Raw genomic sequence first — 26,896 nt, forward strand, 5'->3', positions numbered from 1 at the left:
GCGAAGAGCAAGGGGAGGCGGGGGGCGGGATAGGCAGGCGGGTGGACCCGCGTTCGGAGGCAACTCCTGCCCGATCCTTGCCTCCCCGCGCGCAGGGTGCTTCTCGGCCCGACCTCGGTGGCGGCAGCAACAGCAGGAAGGGGCTCAGTTAGGGGAGGCGGGGGCGGCGCCGCGGGGGCGGGACCGATCGTCCCGGCGCTAAGTTGTGGGGCCAGGATCCTCCCGACCCGAATCTTTCCCCCTCGGCTCTCGGGACCCAGCTCCACTCCATCAGCCACGGAGCCTCCGAACCCGCACCTTCTGGGGGAGGAGGACACGCCTGCCCTTCTCGAGAAAACTTTTCCTGCGGACTCGGTCGGGGCGGCGGTGGCAGGAAGTCCGGGCAGCAACCTCTCCGCCTGTCCCGCTCTCCCTGCCGGGTGCCGGCGCTGAGCTCGAGATCAAGTTTTTCGGGCCCTTCACGGGCTACAGGCAGGTCCCGCTTAGGGAGGGACGCCCGTTCCGAGGAGGGCGAAGGCCGGAGACAAGGTGCGGAGCGCGGCCGGTATCCGCACCCGCAACCGAAAGCGCGGCGAGCACAAGCTTGGAAGTGGGGAGCATCGGGCGGCCGCTTCTAGGAGCCCGCCGTCCGCCTCCTCTGGGTGAAGACAGTGTCCTGGCCACGCGTCTATCGAGGAAAAATGAAGTTAAGCCGTCAGTTCACCGTGTTCGGCAGCGCGATCTTCTGCGTGGTGATCTTCTCGCTCTACCTGATGCTGGACCGGGGTCACTTAGACTACCCCAAGGGCCAGCGCCGCGAGGGCTCCTTTCCCCAGGTAAGCCCCGAGGGTACGGAGCTCCGAGAGGGGAGGCATGGGGGTAGGGGGGTAGTTACCCGCAGCTCTTCGCCCTCTCCCTCCCGCGGAGGCCCCGCGCCGGGGCAGGGCGAGCCCGGCTGTGCCGCGTTGGGATGGCGGTGACCGCGACCCGGGAGCCGCCTCCTCTCGGGCGCGCCGAGTTAACAAAGTGCCGGGCGGCGTGCCGTGGCGGGATCGCGCTCAGGGGAAGTGGCCAGGTTCTTACACTAGCACCCCGGCCTGTCAGGCTGGCCTCGGGCACCTGCCGACTGGGGAGGGACGCGGCGTGAGGCGCTCCCTCGCTGGCGCAGCGCCGTCCTGCCGCTTTTGGGCAGCCCCTCGGCCCACGCAGGGTTAGGCGGCCCGGACCCCCTGCGCGCATCCATTCCGCGAAATGGCCCTAACAGACCCCATCTGGGCGGCGTTTTTACCCCCCCACCCTTAAGAAATTAACAGAAGTTTGTTTCGTGTTGCAGTCCTCTGAGATGGGAATCTGTAGGGTTGATTTCAGTGTCGTCATTCTTCAGCTATTACATCGGGTTGGTTTGGAGCAGACGTGGGAGCCTAGTGGGGAAGCGCGTGTTATACTCCAGCCGGAAGCTGTGGGGCGCTCAGCCCTGTGCCCAGTGGTCGAATTGTCAAACGAGTTGGGAAAACGACCGGTCTTCAGTCTTTTATTAAAGTTGCTAAGAATAAGCAAACGGAGACAGTCGTTTCTGTTTGAAAGGATACCGCGCCGCGTGTATTTTCCTTTCATTTGCTGATGACCAAGTACGCTTAGGAAATTTTAGCAAAACTGGGTATTGTGTAGTATCCCCTGTACTGAATGAACCTGAGGAATTCAAAATCCTGACAGACTGATCTGACAAATAACTTGACTAAGAATTAGAGAAACGTAGTCCAATCCAAGAACAAGTTGACATTTGTGTGTGTGTGTGTGTGTGTGTGAGAGAGAGAATTTAAATGACCAAAGCGTGTCCTTGTCACTTGTTCTTGTGATATGCTACAACGAAAGGCCTGAATTTATTTGAAATTACGAACTTTACTTGAGTAATTATAGAATTAAAAAAAAAAGACACCTATGTGGATGCTATCATCGGTTTAGAACACTCAAAGTATTTTACAGGTGTGAGGTATTAAATCTTGTTATAAACAGATGTATCAAAAATTGTAAAAGCTTGTGCTTCTCCTAAGTAGTCTGGTAGGGACAATATGGTGAGATAAGCAGTATGGGATATCTTTAAATCTTGAGTTTAGAGTTTGTCTAGTGCTTGTTGATGAGATTGGATAAAAGTTTTAAAAAGGGTAAACCCTGTGAAGCAAGAGCAAAAGGAGGAATTCTAGGCCTTGTTTAATATGCTATTTAATAATTTTGGGGCTCACCTTACTGTGATTCCTTCCCCCATCCCCTGCCCCCAGTAACCTTATTTTCAGAATTTTCTTCATTACAGGGTTAAATCATAAAAACTGATATATTTTACTTAAAGTGTTTTATTGAATAAGGTCTTTTGGGTTTGGTTTGATGATCACTCGGAAATGATTTATGTAAACATCTGGGGCTGGGGTTCTCTGGCAACCTTGACATTTTACTGTTTCTAAAGAAGTGGATGACTCATTCAGTTACTGGGCCATCGTAGGCAAAGTTAATTCCACTATTTTAATATACAGCCCTAGTCCTTGTCAAGGGGTTGAATTTCTGCTTCGAGCGTAAAACATTGAATGGAAAGTGACGGTAGCTGCTGGAAGAGAAGGCCCTATGTGTTTTGTTTTGTATGCAAGAGGAGAAGGTTTGGTAGGTGGAGCTTTTTATATTTAAAGATGTCTTTCTCAGATTTTCAGTACTGGATTTTCAGTGCAGGAAGAAGGCACTCTTTGCTGATTTCATTTTGGAGAGCCACTAAATCCCCAAGCAAGTGGACAGGATAAACCTGATGTAAGCCTAACTCATGTTTGACATTGGCCTGTGTGTCTTGCATGATAAACTTGATTCCCACAACCACCAGGTAAGGAAGCTGAGGCACAGAGAGATGAACTTGCCCAAAGTCACACAGCCTAAAGCTGAGATTTGAACAGGTGGCCTTTGGAGTCTAGGCTGCCAGCTGCCAGCTATACTGCCTCTGAGTAATCCTTTGCCTGCTGTTAGGCCCCAGCCTGCTTGTGGAAAGACCTGACAGGGAAGTGGGAGCATGTTGCTCTGTGGCTCCTTAGCTTAAGCCTGTTTTTTGTTTTTTTTGTTTTTTAAATAGAACTTTTATTATGAAGCCCTAATGAATATATTCCTTTTTCTGAAACATTTAATGCTTGATATTTATACCTCCCCCAGAATGTCTTCTAGCTCTCTAGAAGACATTGTAATGAAAACCATTATGTAGCACAGCAACCAGCATTTGAATTGAATTTTTTTTTTTTTTTTTTTTTTTTACTACCTCTGTACTGTAAACCTTAATTTGATGAAAACACCAAAGATAGCAAAACTAAGTTGCAATGTGTTATATTTGTTGTGGTTGGGTATAGAATTCCTCAGTTTTGTTAGAGCTAAGGTAAGCAGTCACTATATTATTATTTTGGGTGCCTAGTGGAATGCTTTATCTAGGAAGGGATTGAATTCCCCCGACTTGTGCAGTTTAGTTTCTTTCAGTTAATATGGAACCTTCAGAAAGGTATATAGGTCCATCTTGTAAACGAGAGATATTTTAAAACCATCCTAGATTGAGAGCAATTGATTTGTGGTTATTTTGCCTTTCACTTTTTCCTTCCTCCCACACACAACTCTGTGTTTCCCACCAATTGGCCAGACTGTGGGCCCAACTTGGAGTGTTTCAGTTTCTGCCCCCCTGGAGCAGCTGCATGCCTGTAAGACAGTCTTTGGTAGGCTTTCCCCTGTGCTTCTGGGAGGAATTCCTTTGAGGCCTGAAGGCAACAGGTGGCCTTATCTGTTAGCTTATGTGTATATTTCAGGGAAAATAAATCTCAGCTAGAAAAATTAATAAAATGAATTGAATGAAAGGCTGCCTGGGGCCTAATGCTCCGAAGATGATGCTTTAAGGTAATGTAAGAATTCCAGCAGACAGAAAGGAGAAACATTAAGATTTTCTTGAAATGTTTTATCACTTCTTACAAGCAGATTTTACAAGTTCCTTAGTTATCAACAGCGTGTATAATAGGATGTCTTACGTTTGGATCTGGAGAATTAAATTAATGAGCCAGGTTTTGTATAACAAATGATCACTCTTTAACCATATAGCATACGACCATAAGGATTAATATTAACTCTTGGAACTGATAGAAAATATGAAAGTGAAGTTCACACTTTATTTTTGTACCCAGATAAAGTTTTATAAAGTAAGAATTTCTTTAAGTATTTGATTGAAAGACACTGGAAAGTGGGGACTTTTATGACTTTTGGTTTTTTAACTTTTATTGTGAAAATGCAATACATATATAAAAATATGCTTAAATGCTTTACATTTCTAGTACTTCTTGAAGTCCAATCTGGATGATGTTTAATAAAAGTTGACCTTGATCCCCCAATTGTTTAATCTTACTTTCAGAAATCGGTGAATCTTTAATAATACATAGAAAAAACATGATCTTCCTGGTTTCTCCACACTCTAGTACACTCTGTTTATAAACTATAGCACCTGTTGATTTGTGCACAGGTGTATATGGGAGCTTTTTATTTCTTGGGATATAATATTTGAGATATATGACTTTTGGGAAGGGGTGGAACTTTGACAGTGGTGGCAAGCAGACTTTTAGGAGGAATACAAGAACTTGAAATCCCCTGGAGAGGCTGATTCTCCTCTGCCAGCTCCTGAGTGTAGCCATCCTGCAGGACTCCTCCTGCCCAGCATATTTCACTGAGACTTCCTGTACACCATTGGGACAGACACTGGTGACTGCATTTGGTCTGAAGGTTTAAGTTTATTATTTTTTTAACTTGAATTGATTATGTTCTTCCCAGACCGGCATTGCTTTCAGGGCCTAAACAAGTCCGTTTGGGGGATGTTGCAATCCTGTTTATCTGCAGGGGATTTTCTGTTACTCATTCATTAGCAGTAAGAGATATCTGGACTGCAGGCGAAACATTGACTAAAATTACCAATTTTATTTGTTGTTTTCATTTTGAGTCAGCTATTGCTTTTTGTGATAGTTGTAAAAAACTTTGGTCCTTTTTTGATAGACTGATGTGAGTTTTGAGATTTTCCTAGAAGGAGTAGTTCAGTAGCTTATTCTGATTCCATGCTTAATTATTAGTTTTTTGGTTGTTTTTTTTTTGGTCCAACAGTCTGTTTTTCCTTGTTGTTTCTTCCCTTCCACAGAGATCTTTCAGAAAATGGGAGGATATTCAACAGCTGGGGCATGATCGCTGTTTGCTGGATCATAAAGTCATTGCACTTTGGCCCCGCTTGTCTTGGTGGTCAAGTTACTAGTAGCATGGGCTTTTCCAGTATATATAGAACTAAGGAGGAGAGGAAGAACTCTAGAGGAGTGAATTTTGCTTTTTTGCTTAGTTGTCATGGTTGATCTGCAGAGGAGGCAGACCATTTTAGCTAAAAGGGCTTTCTCTTTCAGTTACAGATTTCAAGACAAGCTGCTAATTTTAACGTTGAAATCATGCTTAAGTTCAAACAAGTGTGAGGGTTGACTGTACTGAAATGGAGTTCAGACATAGTGTTTGAGTATTGCTAAATTTGCCTTATGATAGGAAGAAGTAAATAATTTGGTTTAAATGAACGCAGTCTCTTGAGGTCATAACGTAGCTTTTCTCTGAGATGCTCTATTGAATGTTATTTGTATTTTTATGCACAGGCATAGAGTAGTTATCCAGTAAATATTTTATGTTAAATTTTAACTTTAATATACTGTTTTCTAAAGGAAAGGTCAACCTTGAAGCTCTAGCTGAAAACTATACAAGCTGTACCTTTGGCTGACTTACATCATTGCTATTGACATTTTGGTGTGGAGGGCTGTCCTATGCGTTGTAGCAGAATCCTGGTCTGTACTCAGAGTAACACCCTTTTCCCTCTTTCCCGCCAATTGTAGACATTGATAAGTGTCCTGTGGGGGGAAAAGCAGTTTGGCTGCTGTCTAGCCAAAGACCTATTCTTTATACTTACTAGTCTTAGTTAACATTTTGCATTTTAGTAAGGAATGATCAAAATGTTTAATTCTAATACTCAAAAAGATATCTAGCATTTTTGGATGATTGAAATGTATCCTTTGTCTGGATACCTAAAATTCATTTACGTTTTTAGGATTCTAAATTTAATATGTTACAGAAAATACGAGGGTAGATTGTGTTCATAAGCAAGTTAAGGGAAAAAAAGGAAGATTATGATAATAAAATTAAACTTTTTAAAAATTAGATATACTTATTTTGAGAAAAACGTTGTGGTCAGGTGATAGTAGATAAATTATCTTTACTTTCTGCAAGCTGAATTAGAGGTTGGCAGTATCCAGATTTATTCCCTTTGCCTTTTTAGCACAGGAAGATAAGACTTATTGATTAGTAACAAGGTAGTATGAAAGTGGTATGCAAAAAATAATTTGGGATGTCTCAGATTTTCTTAGGCAAGTTATTTCCTTTCTTTAATGTATCACTGTTTTATTTATGTTAATTCTGATGATTCTGGTTATTGCATTTTGTATCCTTTCTTCAGATGAAAAAAAGCAGGGAAAGTGGAAAATAAAGTGCATGAAGACTTCCCTACTGTTCATTTCGTTTTGTTCTTAAATAGCTTTTTTTTTTTTTTTTTTTTTTTTTAAGAAAGTGGGGTTGGAGGTAGGGGTAGGAAAAGAGTGAAGTTCTTGGCAAATATCCTCCTTCCTTCCCTATTGTTTCCAAGGCCTCTGGTCTTAAACTCAGCCCAAGTCAGAGGCCAAATCTAGCCTGCCACCTGTTTTTGTAGGACCGCAATATAGGAATAGGAATACTGTTACATTTTAAATAGTTAAATATTTCATAACATAACCACAGCTCATTTTTCTACGAATTGTGCTGAAGGGCAGATGGCCCACAAAGGCTAAAATATTTTTTAAATGGCCCCTTAAGAAAAAAAGTTCACCAATTACTGGTTTAAACTGTATTTCTCTATTATTAACATTGGAGGCAGATAGTGTGGTTAGACCTGTTGAAGCAGAGTTGGGTTAATTAAAAACAAACAAAATTCTCATAAAGTGGTTATTACATAAGCACTAGTCAAATTTAGTTTGTGTTTTGAGAGTGTGGTTTAAAACTAGTGTTGTCTACATGTTTCATAGATTGCCAGGTATCCTTACAGAACTTTCATGTTGGAGTATGGACGTGTTTGACATGTTTAACTTGTTTTGTTTCTATCATCTGAAGGTTTCTCACTACACGACTGCTCTGGGACATGGGGTTCTAGGGCATGAACTATACAAGATTGATCTAGTCTCAAGAATGAAAACTGTAACTTTATAATATTTGGATTTACTATAATTCACATATGGGCTGAATTCTGAGCTGCTCTGACTACTTGGGTTAGTAAGTTGTAGAGGGCGAGCTGAGGTCTAGGTATTTTCCTCAAAAACCATAAATCTGGGCCAGAAGTTGGCATTCCTCTCTGGAACCCTGAGGGCTGCTCAGCTTGGAGGCAGAGAACTACAAGGGTGTATGAAAGGGCACTGGACTGCTCTCCTACTTACCAAAGATGAATCCATTTCTGCTCATTCTGATGCTTCTTAAAGATTACGTGTGACTTTCTGCATTCCTTGTGGCATAGGCCACCATCCCTTTTGTGTCCTCAGAGATTTTACTGTCATAATTAATTTGCTGTAGAGTTAGTCTGAAGAAAATTGGTGTAGTTCTTTTCATTGAGTGGTGTTGTAATTGTTAAGTTTATTTTTTCCATTTTTAAATGTATGCATCTGTGCCCTGCCAGTGTGGTTCAGTGGATTGAACATCGTCCTGTGGACTGAGAAGTCCCGGTTCGATTCCTGGTCCAATTCCTGGTCAGGGCACATGCTGGGGTTGAGGGCTCAATCCCCAGTAGGGGGCGTGCAGGAAGCAGCCAGTCAGTGTTGCTCTCTCACACCAATGTTTCTCTCTCTCTCTCCCTTTTTCTTTAAAAAAAAAAAAAATCAATAAAAACATTTAAAAAAATAAATAAATGTCTGTATGCATTTGCGCATTTCACATGTAAATGGGTTTCCCACTGGCTTCCTTTGTAGGTAGGTGCCTTTAGAAGTCCAGAGAAATTAAATGCGTTTTCCAAGGGAAGAGCAGGCCCCAAATGTGACTGGCTTCTATCAGTGAGCCTCCTGGTTCTGAATCAGGAGTCTGGGGAGCCAGAGAATTTTCCAGTGATTTTTCTTCTTTCAAACATGTTTCCTCCAGCACAGCTAATGTTTAGTTTTGCGATGGGAAGCTCTTCTCCTTCAGACTGAGGCTGTACATTGGGGCTGAAGATGTCCTTTGCAGCAGTTCCCCTCTGTTCCTTCATGCCACAGGTGTGGAGCAATTTGGAAGTTTTTGGTCTTTGCCTTTGTGGTAGAATTTTTTTTCTTTTCAATGCTGTGGAGCATTAGAGGATGGAAGCCTAAGAGTGTGAATCATTCTCAGAATTATTTTTTACCCAAAAAAGTCCTGCATTTTTAGAACCCAGTGAGGTAGTCATTCTCTTAACAGTCATCAGGACCCCAGAAAAGTCATAATTTAAAAAAAATCAGACATAAAATTTTAGAGTAGGAAGGGTTCTTCCAGGTCAGGTAATTTAATTTCGTTTTTCAGATAAGGACACTGAGACGCATAAACTGGACTTCAGAAATTTGCCCCAGGTCTCATAACCAGTCATAGCATACTTGAGACTCTATAATTCAGTGGGCTTTCTCTTGTACTAGACCCAGCATATATTTGAGAACTTACTATGTGTTCGGCACTATGGAGATTGATAGACATATTAGGTATATTACTTGCTTTGAAAAGGCTTCTTGGTTATTTGAGGAGATACAGCTGCCATTTGTGAAGCAATAAGAGACAGTTAAGTGTCATCTAATGGTTCACTAAAAGAGTTAAAGAAGTTAAAACAGTGCCTGGTGTATAGTAAATGATCAGTAAATGCCAGTTATTACAATGAACAAAGATTTATGAACAGAGGTTTACCTATTATGTATCAGACACTGTTTTAGGTCCTGGTGATGCAGGAGCTAAAAATAAAATAAGACTGTGACCTTAATTCATTTTCTTGATATATATACATACATACATACATATACACACACACCCACACACACATGTATATACATATACATATATACATACATATATATGGGCAAAGGCTTTAAAGGGAATTTAGAAACAGAACAAAGTTATGGTAATGGCCCAGGTCGGGCTGACCAAAGGACATGGGAAAGAAGCTAGGCTTTTCTGATTGGGTAGGACTTTGAAGGGAGAAAGAACATTCTGAGTATAATGCTTCAAAGACTTGGAGTCATGAAGGAGCCCAGCATCACTAGAAGTGAGGAGATTGACTTAGAATCTTTGGTGCTTGTGAAGAGTAGTTGGGAAAACAAGGTAGGTAGTTGGGGGTCAGACTGTAATTTGCCCTGAGAACCAATCTGAGGAGTTATGAGTTAGATAGAAGGGAACCATTTGAAGTTACTGAGTATACCAGAAAACTACTTGAGAAAAGTAGGGCTGGAAAATTAATTTCATGGGAAATTTTAGACCTGGAAGAGAGCTAAGAGAATATTCAATCTAGATTATTCTGGTAGCAGTGTGTAGGAAGACAGAAGCAGGAAGGAGCTGAGAATCTGTTTGAGGTTACACAGACATAAGGCAGTAAATCCCTGTACCAGTACTGAATTGACTAGAGTAAAGAGGAAAAGGAAAAATGTGGAGATATTCTGTAAAAAGAAGCATCAGGGCTTTCTAACAGATTTGATAAAGGGTTGGTTTGAGTCAAAAATTTCTCCCAACTTTTTCCTTTGGGGTATTTGGAGACTGCCTGTACTGTTTGCAGAAGAGGATAGTTTGAAAGATAAGCTGGTTTGGAAGCCAAGTTCAGTTTCATTTCTGATGAGGTGGATGTTAGTGGAAATAGCCAAGTGGGCTGGAGTGCTAGAGTGAGAGATCAGGGAAGGGAGATGCTGATCTGGTAGTCATCAGTATAGTGGAGAATGAATGAGCTCACTTGAGACTATGCTTTGTAAGAAGGGAGCAGACAGCCAAGCACATTTCTTATAGCCAAAAGCTACGCTTCTTGTATTAAGATTATTGTGTAGCAGATGTTAATAAAATTAAGCAACTTGTATTCAAATTGTCAGAAGCCAGTTCATTGATCAGCATACCTAAGAAAAGATAAGACTATCATAAGGAAGGATTTCAAAGATGCATTTAAATGGGAAACTAAAAAGACCCTTTTTATCTTTGTCCCAAATTATGGGGCTAAATTATTTTTTTCTAGGTTCTAAGAACAGAAAATAGGTTACTGTGTGTGTGTGTGTGTGTGTGAGAGAGAGAGAGAGAGAGAACACTTTATTAAAGATCAAAAGGCAATATCCCAAATAGGGGCCTCAAAGTTCAAGGTTGTTCTGAACATAAGACAGATTTCTGAGATACCTGCCAGCTGCCTCTTGTTTATGGTAAAGAACCCCTCTTTTTTGATTGGTTGCTGACTCCCCCCCCCCCCAAACTGAAGAAGTAAGAACTGTCTTTGTGCCAGAGCAACCTCATGAAAATTTTAGGGCCAAATGAGGACAATAGTGGAGATGCAAGGTATTTCTTGTGAGTTTTAGGGAGAAGAACTAACCAATAATTGCTTAAAAGAAGAAAAAAAAGATTTGAGAACCTAAGCAATTTATATTCTTAATTCATCTTTGAGGCTGCTGGTATGACATATAGAAGTTTGCTATTATTATAATTTTATATATTAAATTGTGCCTTAACGATTGTATTTGTTGCTTCTCTGGTCAACAAATGCAACCAGGTCCTACCTTACTTACCTTTAGAGATTAATTGCTTCAGATGGAATTTTATAAAGAAAGTCAGTGTGAAAGGGCTTGTAAAACTATAGAATCCTTGGTGCTTGTAAAGAATGGTTAGGGAATTCAGAATTTATAATCATTCAGATGGGGCTTGCCTAAATACCTATCTACTGTCAGTAAGGGATAGTAGGAGCTTACTGAGGAAATGATTAGTATAAATAAGCCTAAAGTCAGGCTAACTATCTACTTAACCCTGTTTTCAGAGTCTCCTCCAAACTATTTCTATATGAAGAAACATCTTAGACATATCAATTGCATTTATTTAACAGCAGGTCCTAACATACAATACATGCCATTAATCCATGGGAACTTAGATAGTATAAATGGATAGTGCATAATAACTCTTGTATACAAAGATAGGCATATGTCAAACAATATAAGAAAGATTACCAACATAGACCAGGAATACCTTCTTCTAATAATAGTTTTTAAAAAGATACCTGATTTGTGTCATCTCGATTTATGTAGCAGCTTGGTGCCTAAAATGTTGCCTCAACGGGAGGTGGTTTCTGTGCAGCTGCATTGGGCTAGTGCAGGTGAGGGTCATATGGTTCTAATCTAAATATACATCTGGAAACGCACAGGGTAGAAATGGAGCTGTATGCTGGCACAGAAGAAAGCACTAGCCACTGGAATCATGACCCATGTTTTTGGAGGTGGTGAGAGGGCGGGGATTACAAAGGTGAGGAAAACCCAGTGGCCTGTTGTCATTCTAGGTTAGGGTTGGGATCCTCTATAGTGATTCTGGCAGCTGCAGAGTGCTTTACCCAGGTACAGCTATGAGTTGTTTGGGTACCCAACTGGGGCAAGGGATGGTGAACTGGGAGTCCGGGCTCTTCCTTTCACAGTCACTTAGCACTCTTGTCATATAACTGCATCTAGTAGCCTCTGTTACTGTCACATCTAGGCAGATGTGAGATTATGAATAATGATATGCCCGGGCAAAGAGTGCGTTGTGCTTGTGTTTTAGCAAGGTATATATAATTATTCTTTATGCTCACATGGTGAGGGCATTTATTTCTTTGAATGAACCAGTGGCAGCACAAAGACAATACTACCTTGGAAGAGATTCAGGCGTGATAAGCTCTGGGTCTAGAAAATAGCATTTGTAACTGTGGTTTGTGGCTTTTTGACAGAGAAGTAGAGTAAGATACCTAACTGGCCACAGCCCCCAATTCATACTCTTTTTGGCCTCAAAACTACACATCTTAAGGGGTGGAGTGGTCACTTGGGGGATTACTTGTCCTTCTATCAAACCAAAATGCTTTTCTATTAAGTGCCTGCGATCTGACTAATAGCTGGATTTTCCTGTATGTAGTTGAATAGCGTCTGACTGACTTGGAACTACTGCACTAACGGTGATACCCCTGCTGGAAATACAGACGCTCTTTTACCAAATCACAGTCCCTATATTTAGCTTTAATGCAGTGGCTCTTAACTGCAGATGTGTGAGAATCGCCTGGTGAGCCTTTTACAATTATAAAAAGCAGCTCTGTGCGCTTTCTCTCTCTAGGTAATCCCATTCGTTCCCACTACTTTAAATTCCTATTTATCCTGGCCACTCAAGTTTATATATTTGCCTGATTTCCAGTCTTGCATATCTACTTGATACCACCACTAAGCTATCTCATAGTTCCAGTACAGAACCTTTGCCCCTCGCTCTGCTCCTCCCCCAGCATTTCCTGTTTCCCTAGAACGCCTCAGCAATAAAAAGAGGCCATTTTTCTTGCCCCTTTCTTTCCTATTCATCTCTCTAGTCAAATGCTTTCACATTCCTCCACCGCTCTGGTCCAAGACACCATGGTGTTTACCTGGCCAACTTCAATAGCCCCTTGCTACACTTGCCCCACCATAGCTCCAGAATAGCTTTAAAATACTTTTTATTTATAAAACTGTCCAAAATTAAGATGTTGCTGTTTCTTTCTCTGAAAAGTATCTTTAACCATAAAGTTTTTTTCCTGCCTCCTTTATTCTATAGCCTTGTTAGACCAAAATATGCCCCAGGGAAAACAGTTTATAAGCCACATGGTCTCACCCTCCATTGTTCCAGCGCATGGTCTCTCAGTCCTCATGCTCACAGCTTTCCACTTCCGACGGGGACTTGGGCAGTTTCTTCTCTTAGGGACTGTAAATGTAAGGGTACTTTCTAAGCTTTGTTTACATTGGGGCAACTCTTTTCTAGTTGTATTGATTTTCAATGGCTGCTGTAATAAATCACAACAAACAGGGGCTTTAAATAAGAAAATGTATTCTCTTACAACTCTGGAGGTCAGAAGTCTGAAATGGGTCTTAACTGGACTAAAATCAAGATGTTGATAGGGCTGCCTTCCTTTGGAGCAGGGATGGGGACCTTCCTTATATATAAAGCCCTTGAAATCAATACCAGCTAACATCATACACCTCACCAAATTTGCCTGACCAAATATAGAAGGCTAATTTTTAACTTGATAATTTTGTATGGCCTGAGAATAATGTTATAAGTATCCACATGGCCCTTGGCAGAGAAAAGGTTCCCCACCCGTGCTAAGTTTGGAGGCTTTAGGGAAGAGTCCATTTTCTCACCTTTTCCAGCTTTTAGAAGCTGCCTGTATTCCTTGACTGAAGCATGGCATCACTGTGATGTCCTCTTCTGTTTCATACCTCCTCTGGCCCTGACTTTCCTCCTCCTTTACCTTTATAAGGACCTATGAGATTACATTGGACCTACCTGAATATTCTAGGACAATCTCTTTATCTCAAAATCCTTAAGTTATCTCATCAGCAAAGTCTCTTTTGCCATGCAACAGAAGCAGTTCACCACAGGTTTAAGGGATTAAAACATGGACATCAACGGCGGGGGTGGGGTGGGGGAATCGTCATTATTCTGCCTATCACAATAGGCAGTTTATATTAACCGGGTTTTGCATTTGTGGATTAAACCAACCCTAGATAGAAACAGTATTTTTTGATCCTCTCTTGAGAATCCACTTATGTGTAGGGGCAACTTAAATTATATGAGGATTTTTGATTGGGCAGCAGGTTAGCGCTCCTAACCTCCAAACTGTTGAAGGGTCAACTGAACTAATTAATTTAACTCATAGCCACCCTGTGGGTTAGGCATTATTATAGACAAGGAAACTGAGGCACAACAAGTTATATAACTTGTCCAAGAGTCTATAGTCAGTAGTGGAGTCGTAATTCACATTTTGCTTTAGTTTATTTATCTTATTTTCTAGCTTTATTGAGATACAATTGACATATAACATGTATCAGTTTATGGTACAATGCATTGATTTGATACACTTATATATTACAAAATAATTACCACCATAGTGTTAGTTCACACCTCCATCATGTCACAAATTTATCATTTTTTAAAACTCATCTTTATTGTTGAATGTATTACAGATATTCCCCCTATTTTCCCCCATTGACCCCCTCCTCCCCAATCCTGCTGCCCTCCTTCCTTCCCCACACCATTGTTGGTATCCATTGGTTGTGCATATATGCATAGAAGTTCTTTGGTTTATCTCGTCCCGCCCTCCCTCTCCCCTTCCCTTTGAGGTTCATCAGTCTAACAACCAATTTGTATTTCTTAATTCCTTTATCTTTTTCACCCATGCCCCCAAACCCCACCCGTCTGGCAAGCAACAAAAAGTTCTCTGTATGTATGAGTCTGTGTTCTGCTTGCTCATTTTGTTTGTAGATTCAATTATTGATAGATATGTATTAATTACCATTTATTGTTCATATTTTTGTTCTCCTTCAGGAAGACCCTTCAACATTTCATATAATACTGGTTTGGTGGTGATGAACTCCTTTAGCTTTTTCTTGTCTGGGAAATTCTTGATATTTTCATTGATTCTAAACTATAACTTTGCAGGATAGAGTAGTCTTGGTTGTAGGTTCTTGATTTTCATCATCTTGAATATCTCTTCCCACTCCTTTCTGGCCTGCAAAGTTTCTTTTGAGAAATCAGCTGACAGTCTTATGGGAGCTCCTTTGTAGGTAACGAAATGCTTATCTCTTGCTGCTTTTAAAATTTTTTCTTTGTCTTCAACCTTTGACATTTTGTTGATGGTGTGTCTTGGTGTGAACCTCTTTGGGTTCATCTTGTTTGGGACTCTCTGTGCTTCCTGGACTTGTATGTCTGTTTCCTTCACCAAGTTAGGGAAGTTCTCTGTCATTATTGTTTCAAACAGGTTTTCAATTTTTTGTTCTCTTCTTCTTCTGGCACCCCTATGATGTGAATGTTGGCACGCTTGAAGTTGTCCCAGAGGCTTCTTACACTATCCTCATTTTTTTGGATTCTTTTATCTTTTTGCTGTTCTGATTGGGTGTTTTTGCTTTCTTATATTCCAAATCAATGGTTTGCTTCTTGGCTTTACCTACTCTACTATTGATTCCCTGTAAATTCTTTATTTCAGTTAGTGCATCCTTCATTTCTGACTGGTCTTTTTTTATGTTATTGATGTTTTCACTAAGTTCCTTGGAGGTCTCCTTAAGTTCCTTGAAGGTCTCACCAAGGTTGTTCTTTTCCTTCATTTGGGACATGTATTTTTGTCTCTTCATTTTGGCTGCTTCCCTGTGATTGTTTCTATGTATTAGGTAGAGTTGCTATGTTTCCTAGGCTTTGTAGGGTGGCCTATCGTTATTGGTGTTTTGTAGGATCCAGTGGCACGGCCTCCCTGATCACCCCAGCTGGGCCCTCGAGGTGCACCCCTCCTGTGGACTCTTCACTCTTCTGTTGTAATTGAATCTTGATTGCTGTTGGCACATCAATGGGAGGGATTTGCTCAGGCTGATCAGCTGCAAGGACTGGCTGTGCCCACTGACCACTGGCCTCTGACTCCCTTGGAGGATCAGCTGTGTAGGAGCCCACCATACAGTACAAGACTTACTTCAGCATGGCTCTGGTAACCACTGAGTCCACTCATTGAGTGTGTCACTTGTGGAGGTAGTTGGGTGGTGGTGTTTCAATGTGTTCTGAAGCTGTCCACTGGGTGTGCTGTCTCTGGGGCAAGGTCAGCCACTGCCTGTGTTCTGTCTGGGGCCACTGGGCATAAGCTACAAAGTGATCTGCCGATGGCTGCTTCTTGTGCTGGGCTTGGAGGTGCCCAGGCAAAGCCAAGCTGTGAATCAAGGCTGGCTGCTTCTAGTGCCAGGCCTGGGGCCACTTAATGAGAGGTATGGGGCTTGCTGAGGCCAGATGCTGCTTGTTTGAGAGATTTTAGGAAACTCTGAAGCAGGATCCAAGATAGGCCAATCCTATGGTAAAGCCTTTGGAAGCAGCTTGGGTGGGCCTGAAAGTTGGGTGGGGCAGGGTCTCAGGGAATCACCAGATTGGGGCAAACAGTGTGAACCAGGTTGCTGGAGTCCCAGATATGATGGCCGTCTGCCGCCCCAGGGAAGGGCTCACCAAAGGAACATCAGCCTCTGCCAACATGTCTGTCCAGGAGAAAGCTGCCTCTCCTGCCCTCATTCTGAGGCCACACAGCTCAGTTTTTCCCTGTATATCTCTGGAGCCCCTCAAGCTGCCTTCCCTCCGAGCTTAGAAGGAGCGAGTCTGAGTAAGTTTATGCATTTGGCCCTTTAAGAGGAACTGCCTGGGGCTCCAGCAACCTCAGCCTCTCTCAGGCTCAGTTCCCCTGTTTTTTTTCAGCCAGAAGTTATGAGGACTTCTCTTCCTGGCACTGGAATCCTGAGCTGGGCATCTGGTGTGGGAGGGGGACCCCTCACTCCTCAGTGAGGACCTTCACAGCTGAGGTGTCCCTCCTGATTTTTATTTGCCACACGTGGGTGTGGGACCAGCCCATCAGCGCCTCGCCCCTCCTGCCAGTCTCAATTTGGCTTCTTTAATTTTGATGTGGTTGTGGGAGGAGGCGATACAGTGTTTACCTACACAGCCATCTTTTTTTTTTTTTTTTTTTTATCCTTACCCGAGGACATTTTTCCATTTTTTGTTCAGATGGAGCGGGAGGGAGGGAGAGAGAGAGAGAGAAACATCGATGTGAAGGGACACATCGAGTGGTTGCCACCCGCACGACCAACCAGGGCCGCGGACAAACTGCAACCGAGGTACGTGCCCTTAGCGGGAACCGAACCCGGGTCTCTCTGTACTGCAGGCCGATGCTCCAACCGCTGAGCCAAACCGGCCAGGGCCCTACACAGCCATCTTGACCAGAAGTCTATCATTTCTTTTTTGTGGTGAGAACATTTAAAATTTACTCTCTTAGCAACTTGCAAGTATAAAATACAATATTATTAGTATAATCATCATGCTTATACATCAGATTTACAGAACTTACTGATCTAATAACTGGAAGTTTGTGCCATTTGATCAACATCTCCACATTTCCCCCTCTTCCCAGTCTCTAATCTCCCTATTATTCCACTCTAATTCTATGAGTTATACTTTTTAAGATTCCACATATAAATGGTATCATACAGTTTGTATATTTCTTTGTCTGACTCATTTCATTTAGTATAATGCCCTCAACGTATATGTTGTCATAAATGGAGGATTTCCTCCTTTTGTTTTTAAATAGCCAAATAGTATTTTACTATATGTAGACATAGAATATACATGTTTTCTTCTAGGAGGTTTTGAGTTTTACATTTAATTCTCTAATCCATTAATCTTGTATATGGCATAAGAAGGTGGTCTAGTTTCATTTTTTAAAAAATGTATCTGTCCAATTTTCCCAACACCTTTTATTGAATAGACTGTCTTTACCCCATTGTATTTGTTGCCTTCTTTGTCAGATATTAATTGACTATATAGGGCTGGATTTATTGCTGGGCTGTGTGTTCTGTTTCATTGATCTATATGTCTGTTTTTATGCCTGTACCATGCTGTTTTGATTACTACAGCTTTGTAGTATAATTTTTTTATTGTTGAAAGTATTATAGATGTTCTCCCTTTCTCTCCCCCACCCCATTAACCCTCTCCTCCCTACTCCCTCCCCCTTCCTGTTTTCCCCATACTATTCATGTCCACTGGTTGTGCATATATGCATATACATTCTTTGGTTTGATACCAGTTAGCAGGATACCACCAACTTTGTCCTTCTTTCTAAAGATTGCTATGGCTATTCAGGATCTTATGTGGTTCCATATAAATTTTGGGATTATTTGTTTTAGTTCTGTGAAAAACGCCATTGGTATTTTGATAGGACTTGTGTTGACTCTATAGATTGGTTTGGGTAATATGGGTATTTTAATAATGTTAATTATTTCTATCCATGAGCATGGTATATGCTTCCATTTATTTGCATCCTCTTCAGTTTATTTCTGAAATGTCTTACAATTTTCTGAGTATAAGTCTTTTATCTTCTTGGTTAAATTTATTCCTAGGTATAGAATTAATTTTTGATTCAGCTGTAAATCGGATTATTTTCTTAGTTTCTCTTTCTGATATTTCATTATTGCTGTATAGAAACAACTGATTTCTGGATATTTATTTTGTATCCTGATACTTTACTGAAGTCATTTATCAGTTCTAGTAGTTTTTTGGTGGGATCTTTAGGATTCTCCATATATAGTATCATGTCATCTGCAAATAATGAGAGTTTAACTTCTTCCTTTCCAATTTGGATGCCTTTATTTATTTTTTTCTTGTCTGATTTCTATAACTAGGACTTCTAATACTATGTTGAATAAGATTGGTGAAAGTGGACATTCCTGTTTTGTTCCTCATGTTTAAAAAAAAATTTTTTTTCTTTGTCGATGTTAGAGAGAAAGAGAGGGGAAGGGAGAGGGAGAGAGAGAGTGAAACATTGATGAGAGAGAACATTGACTGGCTGCCTCCTGCATGCCCTGCACTGGGGATTTTGCCCACAACCTGGGCATGTGCCTGACCGGGAAATGAACTGGTGACCTTTTGGTGCATGGGTCAATGCTCAACCACTGAAGCACACATGACAGGCTTGTTCCTCATCTTAAAGGAAACACTTTTAGATTTTTCCCAGTTGAGTATGATGTTAGCTGAGGGTTTGTCATATGTGGTCTTTATTATGTTGAGGTATGTTCTTTCTGTTTACACTTTGCTGAGAGTTTTTTTTTTATCATAAATGGGTGCTGGATTTTGTCAAATGCCTTTTCTGCCTTTATTGGTATGACTATCTGGTTTTTATAATTTATTTTGTTTATGTGGTATATCACGTTACTGGATTTGTGGATGTTGAATCGTCTTTGAATCCCAGGAATAAATTCTACTTGATCATGACATATGATCTTTTTAATATATTGCTGGATCCATTTGCTGATATTTTGTTGAGGATTTTTGCATCCATGTTCATCAGGGATATTGGCCTATACTTTTCTTTCTTTCTAGTGTCTTTATCTTCTTTTGGAATCAGGATAATGCTGGCCTTGTATAATGAGTTTGGGAGTCTTCCCTACTCTTGAATTTTTTTGGAATAGTTTGAGAAGAAGAGGTGTTCTTCTTTGAATGGTAAATTCACCTGTGAAGCCATTCAGTCCAAGACTTTTGATTGATGGGAGTTTATCTCATTTTATTTTTTTAAGTTAAATCTATTGGGTGACAATGAATGGTTCACAAAACCATACAGGTTTCAAGCATACAACTCAACAGAACATAATCTGCCTACTTCATTGTGCTCCCATCCCCCCAAGCAAAGTCTCTTTCTATCCCCATGCCCACCTTTGCCCAACTCCACCCATCCCCTACCCCACTTTCCCTCTGGCTATCACCACACCGTTGTCTGTGTCCATATGTTATATATATATTTTGTTTGTTTGTTTAATCCCTTCACCTTCTTTCATCCAGCCCCCCCAAGCCTCTGTTTCTATTTTGTTCATCAGTTTATTTTGTTCAATAGATTACACATATAAGTGAGATCATGTGGTATTTGTCTTTCTCTGACTGGTTTATTTCACTTAGCATAAAAATCTCTAGGTCCATACATGCTGTTGCAAAAGGTAAGAGCTCCTTTTTTATAGCTACACAGCATTCCATTGTGCGAAGGTACCACAGCTTTTTTATCCAGTTATCTACTGATGGGCACTTGGGCTGTTTCCAGATCTTGGCTATTGTAAATAATGCTGCAGTGAACATAGAGGTGCATATATTCTTTCAAATTAGTGTTTCAGGTTTCTTCGGATATATTCCCAGAAGTGGGATCACTGGGTCAAAAGACAGCTCTATTTTAAATTTTTGCAGAAATTTCATACTGTTTTCTCCTGTGGCTGCACCAGTCTGCATTCTGTTGGGAGTTTTTTCACTACTGCTTCGATTTCATTGGTTCTAATCAGTCTGTTCAGATTTTCTGTTTCTCTTTGCTTTAGTCTTGGAAGATTGTATGTTTCTAGGAATTTATCTGTTTTTTCCAGATTGTTCAGATTCTTGAATCCTTTTTATTTCTGTGGTTTTAGTTGTTACTTCTGCTCTTTTATTTCTGATTTTATTTGGGTCCTCTCTCTTTTTCTTGATGAGTCTGGTTAAAGGTTTATCATTCTTGCTTATCTTTTCAGAGAACCAAATCTTGGTTTCATTGATGTGTTGTAGTGTTTCTTTAAACTCTATTTTGTTTATTTCTGCTCTGATCTTTATTATTTTCTTTCTTTTACATTCTTTGTGGTTTTTTTTTTTTTTTTTATCCTCACCCGAGGACATTTTTCCATTTTTTGTTCAGGTAGAGTGGGAGGGAGAGAGAGGAACAGAGAGAGAGAGAGAAACATCGATGTGAAAGGAACACATCGAGTGGCTGCCACCCACACAACCCAACCAGGGCCGGGGACAAACCGCAACCGAGGTACACGCCCTTAGCGGGAACCGAACCCGGGTCTCTCAGGACCGCAGGCCGATGCTCTAACCGCTGAACCAAACCGGCCAGGGCGTGGTTTTTTTTTTTTTTTTTTTAGTTCCTTTAGGTATAAGGTTAGATTATTTATTTGATGGGGTTTTTTGTTTGTTTGTTTCTTGAGTTAAGCCTGTATTGCTATGGATTTTCCTCTTAGGACAGCTTTTGAAAAGCTTTTGTGTTATTGTATTTTCATTTTCATTTGTCTCAAGGTCTTGGGTGTGTGAGCAAGGTGAGAAAGGAAGAATCGGTTATGCCACCAAGATTTTGTGCGTGAGTGACCAACAAGGTGGAGATTAACGCAATTTACTGAAGCCTCAGGACTATAGAAAGCATTTTTTGGGGAAGGTGTCTTTTGGATTTAAGTTTGAAACCCATGTTGAGAAGTCAGTCATTTGTATATACGGGTCTTTTTTTTTCCAGAGAAGCGGCTTCAGAGCAAGATATAACTGTGGGTAACATCAGTATAAAAAATGGACGAGATAATTTAAGACAGTATAGAGAAGTCACAGAACTCAAGAGCTAACCTTGAGGAGCTCCATTATTCGGATCTTGGAGAAAGAAGGAGATTGATAAACAGTTTGCAGGAGGAAAACCAAGAGCATGTTGTGCTGGGAGCCAGTGAAGAAACTTTCTAGGAAGAAAGAGTGCCAAATTCTTCTTATGATGATGGATAAGATGAAGACAGCATTTGCTCTTCAGGCTTGGCCACATGGAAGCCTTTGCATACTTTTTAAAAGCAGTTTCAGTGGAGTTGTGGGCAGGTACTGATTAGAATGGCCAGGTGAGTGAGTGGAAGTTTGAAGGGAAGGGAGATAATGAGTGTAGATGTTGAGAACCATTGTATGTCCATGAAGGTAGTGGGGCCCTGGAAGGGAACATGGGGCTAAGAAAAGTACTGGAGTTTGATGTGACTTTTTTTTTTTTTTTTTTTAAATAGGATAAGATGTTTAGTTGAACCATAAGAAATTGGTGACATTTGCCTACTTTTGACTTAGGAGAATGTCATTTTCTTATAGTTTGACCTAATAAAACATGTTGTATTATTGAGAATGATTTGCTTTTAGAAGTGGAGTTTGATGAAGCAGTGTTGAGAGTTTAACTGTAAGAATACAGTGTTTGAGTAGTTGAGAGAGATGGGGCTGGAGCTCACCAGCAGTGTTGGCCTTTTAAGTGGGCAGAGGGGCGGGCACCTATTTTTTCATTGTAACAGGAAGGAAGAAGACAATGTGCAGATTCAGTCATGCTTCAGTGATCACAGTGATGCCAATCCCAGCAGCTAGTGTCTTAACTGGGGCAAATAATTACATATGTTTTCACATTAGCTGTAGCACACACATAGATTGATTTTGTTCGGAGAGCTGAGTGGGTACTGATCCTATTTTGCCTTGTAGTGGGCTCTGAATTTGCTCTCTCAAAAGTCTTTGATATCAGTGATTTTTTGCCCAGTTTTTCTCTTTCACCAAAAGCAGAAAAAAATGAAATACTATGACCTCCCTCCCCACTCCTCAGAAACACCATGGCCTCCCTGTAGAACTGATTAGCAAATCAAAAAATAAAGTGGTTTTCTCATAAGTGATTTTCTTGTCCTACAGAAAATTGTCTTTTTCAATATTCCCCTCAGAATTCTCTGACTTGTCATTGTATGAAACATTATCTATGATTTCTGTTACTGTAATGCAGACTATGAGCACATCGTTTAAGGTCGTACCACTCTTCTCTGTCTTGTAAAGAATTTGCTTATGAGGTGTGTGTTTCAAAAATTTCAGCTATTTAGAGGGAGACTTTATTCCACTGCATAATATAGTTTGAAAAATAATTTCCATTAAACCATTATGCTGACACATATCCCTAGACTACGATTTTCTCCATGAACTTCATTCAGTAAAGACTTCCAGGTACTGATCATTAATTGTTTCTTTAAAGCAACAATGAGATTGAAATCATCTTTAGTGCCTACAGGATTCTTTTTCATGAAACATCCTGTAATGTTTATTTTGAATAATACTCTCCTCCATGGGTTATGGGACCAGGAAGGAGCCCTCTTCTTTCTCAGTGTTTGCTTGTTGAGCTATATAGGAAGCTTTGCTGTGTGCATGGCTCCAAATTTTTCTTTTCCTGAAAGTACAGGAAGATCTGGAGAAAGTCAGCACCCATGTATTAATTTATACACTATTAAGTGTCTGATGAGACATGTGGCACCTTTCAAAGCTCTCAGATGGTGGTGGGTTTTTTTAAAGCTTTTCCAGAACATTTTTAAATTTTAATTGGAATCAGTGTCTTTTTCCCTTAACATTTTATAAAATTTATTTTTAATTATAGTTGATATATAATGTTATATTAGTTTCAGGTGTATAACATAATGATACTACATTCATAAACCTTAAAAGGGGTCACCACATATCTAGTGACTATCTGTCACCATGCATAGTTGTAATATTGGGTGGTATTTTAGACTAAACTAATGTATATTTTATTTATTATTTTAAGTCCTCATTTGAGGATGTTTTTCCATTTATTTTCAGACAGAGTGGGAGGCAGGGAGAGAGAGGAACATCTGTGTGAGAGAGACACATTGATTGGTTGCCTCTCGCCAGGAGCCCGACCAGGGCTGGGGACCGAACCACAACTGAAGTACATACCCTTGACCAGAACTGAACCTGCAGCCCCTTGCTCCGCGAGTCGATGCTCTTAACTGCTGAGCCAAACTGGCCAGGGTGCTAAGGTTTATTTTATGGAGGTGTGTAACTTTACTACAGGCAGAACAAGTCAACGTGTTCTAATTCTGCTTGCAATCAGAGGAAGTTGATGTACAGTTGTTACCTGCTGTGGTAGAAATTGCAAGCGTCACTGAAGTAGATTTGCATCTTCAGCATTGAAAATATTCAACAGAATTCATCAGGAGTGATTTCAAAAAGTGGCAGTCTGTGGTGTTGTGATAAATGAATAAAGAAAAAAATTTTCCCTTATTTTAGACAGCCTTTGATGGCATGTCTGTTTACGAAAATAGGTACAGATTAGTCAGCTGTGTACCTGACTCTCAGATATTTTTAGCTTCTTTGGGTGAACTTTGGGTTATGCCAAGGGTCCCCTTTGGTCTTTCCACTGAGAACCACTCAACCAACATGGATGTGTGCTTATAAAAAAGGGTTTGTAGTGTATATATAATACTGCTGAACAGCTTTGCTGACCTGGAATCTACATGGTTCAACTAGCTTTTCTTTGACTCCTGAACTAGTGTTGTACTGATTCATCAAGTTTCCTTTGCTTTGCCATTTCTAGCCGTGAACTCATCTATATTCTCTGTCTTACTTTTCACTAGGGGAAATGGGGCTTGTCTTGCAGGATGAGTTCTGTGCTAAAACGTTGCACTTCCTCCTGCTTCTGTATACGCTGATGAGTTCCACTTTGTGGAGACGTGGCACCTCACCTAAAAGTGACAGTTACCTTAAAGGACTGTGGTTTTGGTGTATGGGGGTTTATTTCTGTCTTTATCAAGTAGAGAGGCCTATGAGACCATCTTTGGCGTCTGAGCAGGTACACAGCTATCTTGTGCTCCTTGTCTCTGGAAGGTCAGGGCTTTGGGTATTCATCTCCATTGTCCTCTCTCCCACCACCACCCAAGATCATTTGCTTCTAATTTTGGCTACTTTTTCTTTTCTTACTCCAAATGTTTTCCCTTGTCCCTTCAGACTTCTGTCAACCTTTCACAGTTTGCTGAAATGGCTTTCTTTTGGTAGATTGCAGTCTGTTGACTTCTGCTGTCCTCTTATTGAACTGGCCATTAACCTGGGAGTAAAATCCTTGTTTCTCTCAGCCTCCCCATTACAAAATCAACAACTGTTCCTAACAGATAAAAGAAGAATATAAATACTCATGACCAGTTTTTGCCATCTTGGTTATGGCCTTCCAAATGTATTATTTTTCAAAAGGGGGTCATCATGTCATATGTACTATTTTATTCATATGTACTATTTTAAAACTGCTTTTTCTTCACTGTATCTCCTGAAAGTACCTTCTCATACGTTTTTATTTTGAAATATATATATTTCTAAATTTTCAGTCCCTGAAACTGTTCTGTAATATTAGGATGTACCATTTGACCAGTCCTTTATTTTTTGGACATGTAGGTATTTTGTCTTCTTTTGTCCTTCTTCCTTTCTGTCTTTCTGCTATTTACTGGTGATAGAATTTTTGTTCGTGGGTATCTAGAGTTGTTTGTTCACTATCCATATAGTTATTTTATTAAACCTTAATGTGGACTTTTGGGAGCATAGGGTAGGCTCTTTCTAGTTACAATGTCACCTTGTGTATGTGTTCAGAAAGGGACTCATATCTTATGCATACCTGTCTTCCCAGCATGTAGCATTACACCTGGCATAATGGGTATTCACTAAAGAATTAGAGTTGCTTTCCAGAAATATGATGGCTGTTTGGCAAATTTATAACTATCTACTCTGTATTTGGAACCCTGGGTATAGGAGTGAATAAGACAATGATTGTCCTTGTTCTCATAAGCTGAGCTGATGCTCTGTATAGCAAGGGTTATGTTACAGAGACGGCAAGCCTCTTAATGTGAGGATCAATTAAAAACCTAAAAGTCATACAATATAGTAGAAGCAACCTAAATTACTTAATAGTGTGGTTACTGAGGGATGTTCATACCAGTTTTTTTCAAGCATATGGCTAATTAACAATTGACTAATTGATTTTTCTGTAGATCATAGTTTTTATTTAGGATTGTCCACTATGTTACTGATTGAGGTGAAATGATCAGTTTCAGGTTCAAAGGTCATATTTTGATCTTTGGAAATAACTAGAATCAGTTATACTTAAATTTAAAATTTTATACCTGAATATAATATGTGGTTGTCCTTAGGGATTTTAGAGACCCAAAGATATTTAATTTAAGGCTAGTTTTGGGGTAGTAGGAAATATATCCTAAAATATTTTTGTTCCTTCTGTTGCTTATTTTAAAATATGATTAAACAAAGATTACAGCCATGGAGAAGATTTTCTGCTGTAAATTGGTGTTTCAACCCTTCCAGCTGTTCAGGCTTTCTGTGATCCCACTTATAAAAGTGGAAAGTGAAGGGTGAGTGGCTGCCCTCATGTGCAGGCACATAATTTAAAAAAAATATGTATGTCTCAGCAGAGCTATATTAGAGTTTCATATAGCTGCCTTTTTCTTTTTTATTCTAGGGCCAGCTCTCAATGTTGCAAGAAAAAATAGACCATTTGGAGCGTTTGCTAGCTGAGAATAATGAGATCATCTCAAATATTAGAGATTCGGTCATCAATTTGAGTGAGTCTGTGGAGGATGGGCCAAAAGGTTCACAAGGCAATTTTAGCCAAGGTGTTGGCTCACCTCTTCTGCCATCGAAACAATTGTCCCTCACAGTCGACCCTGAAGACTGTCTGTTTGCTTCACAAACTGGAAGTCAGAATTCAGATGTGCAGGTAATGTATACATTTGTTAATAATCACTGGGCTTTTTTGTTGTTGTTTTTTTAATTTGATCTGGTATCTGTTCTTGCTAAGTTATTTAAACTCTCTGAGTTCTAGTTTTTTGTGTGATTTGATTAATCACAAGATCATTAATATTCTTTTTTGTGATAAGATTCCATAATTCCGTGTTTCTCCTAAATTTTCTTATTTTATAATTTGTGAATATGGCTGTTTTATATGCTTCCTTGGTCTTATTTTCTGTAATAAAGACCATTAGAAGTTTAAATTTGGCCAAAGGGATTTTCTTACCTTCCTTTGGAGGGAACAAGAAAAGCCCTCTTCTTACTGTAGCCCTCTTCTTAATGTACTACTACTGTACATTATAGATTTAGCACAGTGTAGGGTTAGATTCTTTTTGCTCAATATGCCTTTTGGAGAAGGAAGGGAAATATTCTAGAGCCGTGCTGCCCATTATGGCAGCCACTGTCCACATGTGGCTACTGAGCACTTGAAATGTGGCTAGTTTGAATTGAAAAGTGCTCTAAGTATAATACTCAGAAAGTGTTCAAGATTTAGTGGGAAAATAATAATCTAAAAAAGCTTGTTCATTTTTATATTGATTATACATTGAGAAGGTAATATTTTGAATATGTTGGCCTAAATAAAATATATCATTAAACTTAATTTTAACTGTTCCATTTTACTATAAAATTTAAAATTGCATATTTGGCTTGCATTATATTTCTCTTGGATCATGCTGTTCTAGAGGACAGCAGAGTTGAAGACTAGGGTAAGAAAGAA

General features: G+C 40.2%; 1 protein-coding gene across 7 annotated transcripts in view; it reads left to right on the forward strand.

Moving 5' to 3' along the window:
- Window positions 1–214: 214 nt before the first annotated feature.
- The window catches only part of MAN2A1 (mannosidase alpha class 2A member 1), a 174,528-nt gene continuing 147,846 nt past the window's right edge, over window positions 215–26,896 (forward strand). The window contains exons 1-2 of one of the 7 annotated variants that reach the window (XM_036280855.1): window positions 215–815; window positions 25,850–26,107. In XM_036280855.1, the coding sequence (XP_036136748.1) occupies window positions 681–815; window positions 25,850–26,107 (393 nt within the window). In that variant the 5' untranslated portion in view covers window positions 215–680. Of the gene's footprint in view, window positions 816–9,179; window positions 9,185–21,060; window positions 21,432–25,717; window positions 25,743–25,849; window positions 26,108–26,896 lie in introns of those variants that run through there. The other 6 variants (XM_036280853.1, XM_036280854.1, XM_036280860.1 and 3 more) reach the window with 6 other exon arrangements.

Source organism: Molossus molossus, unplaced genomic scaffold, assembly GCF_014108415.1.
Source record: "Molossus molossus isolate mMolMol1 unplaced genomic scaffold, mMolMol1.p scaffold_m16_p_3, whole genome shotgun sequence".
NCBI lineage: Eukaryota > Metazoa > Chordata > Mammalia > Chiroptera > Molossidae > Molossus > Molossus molossus.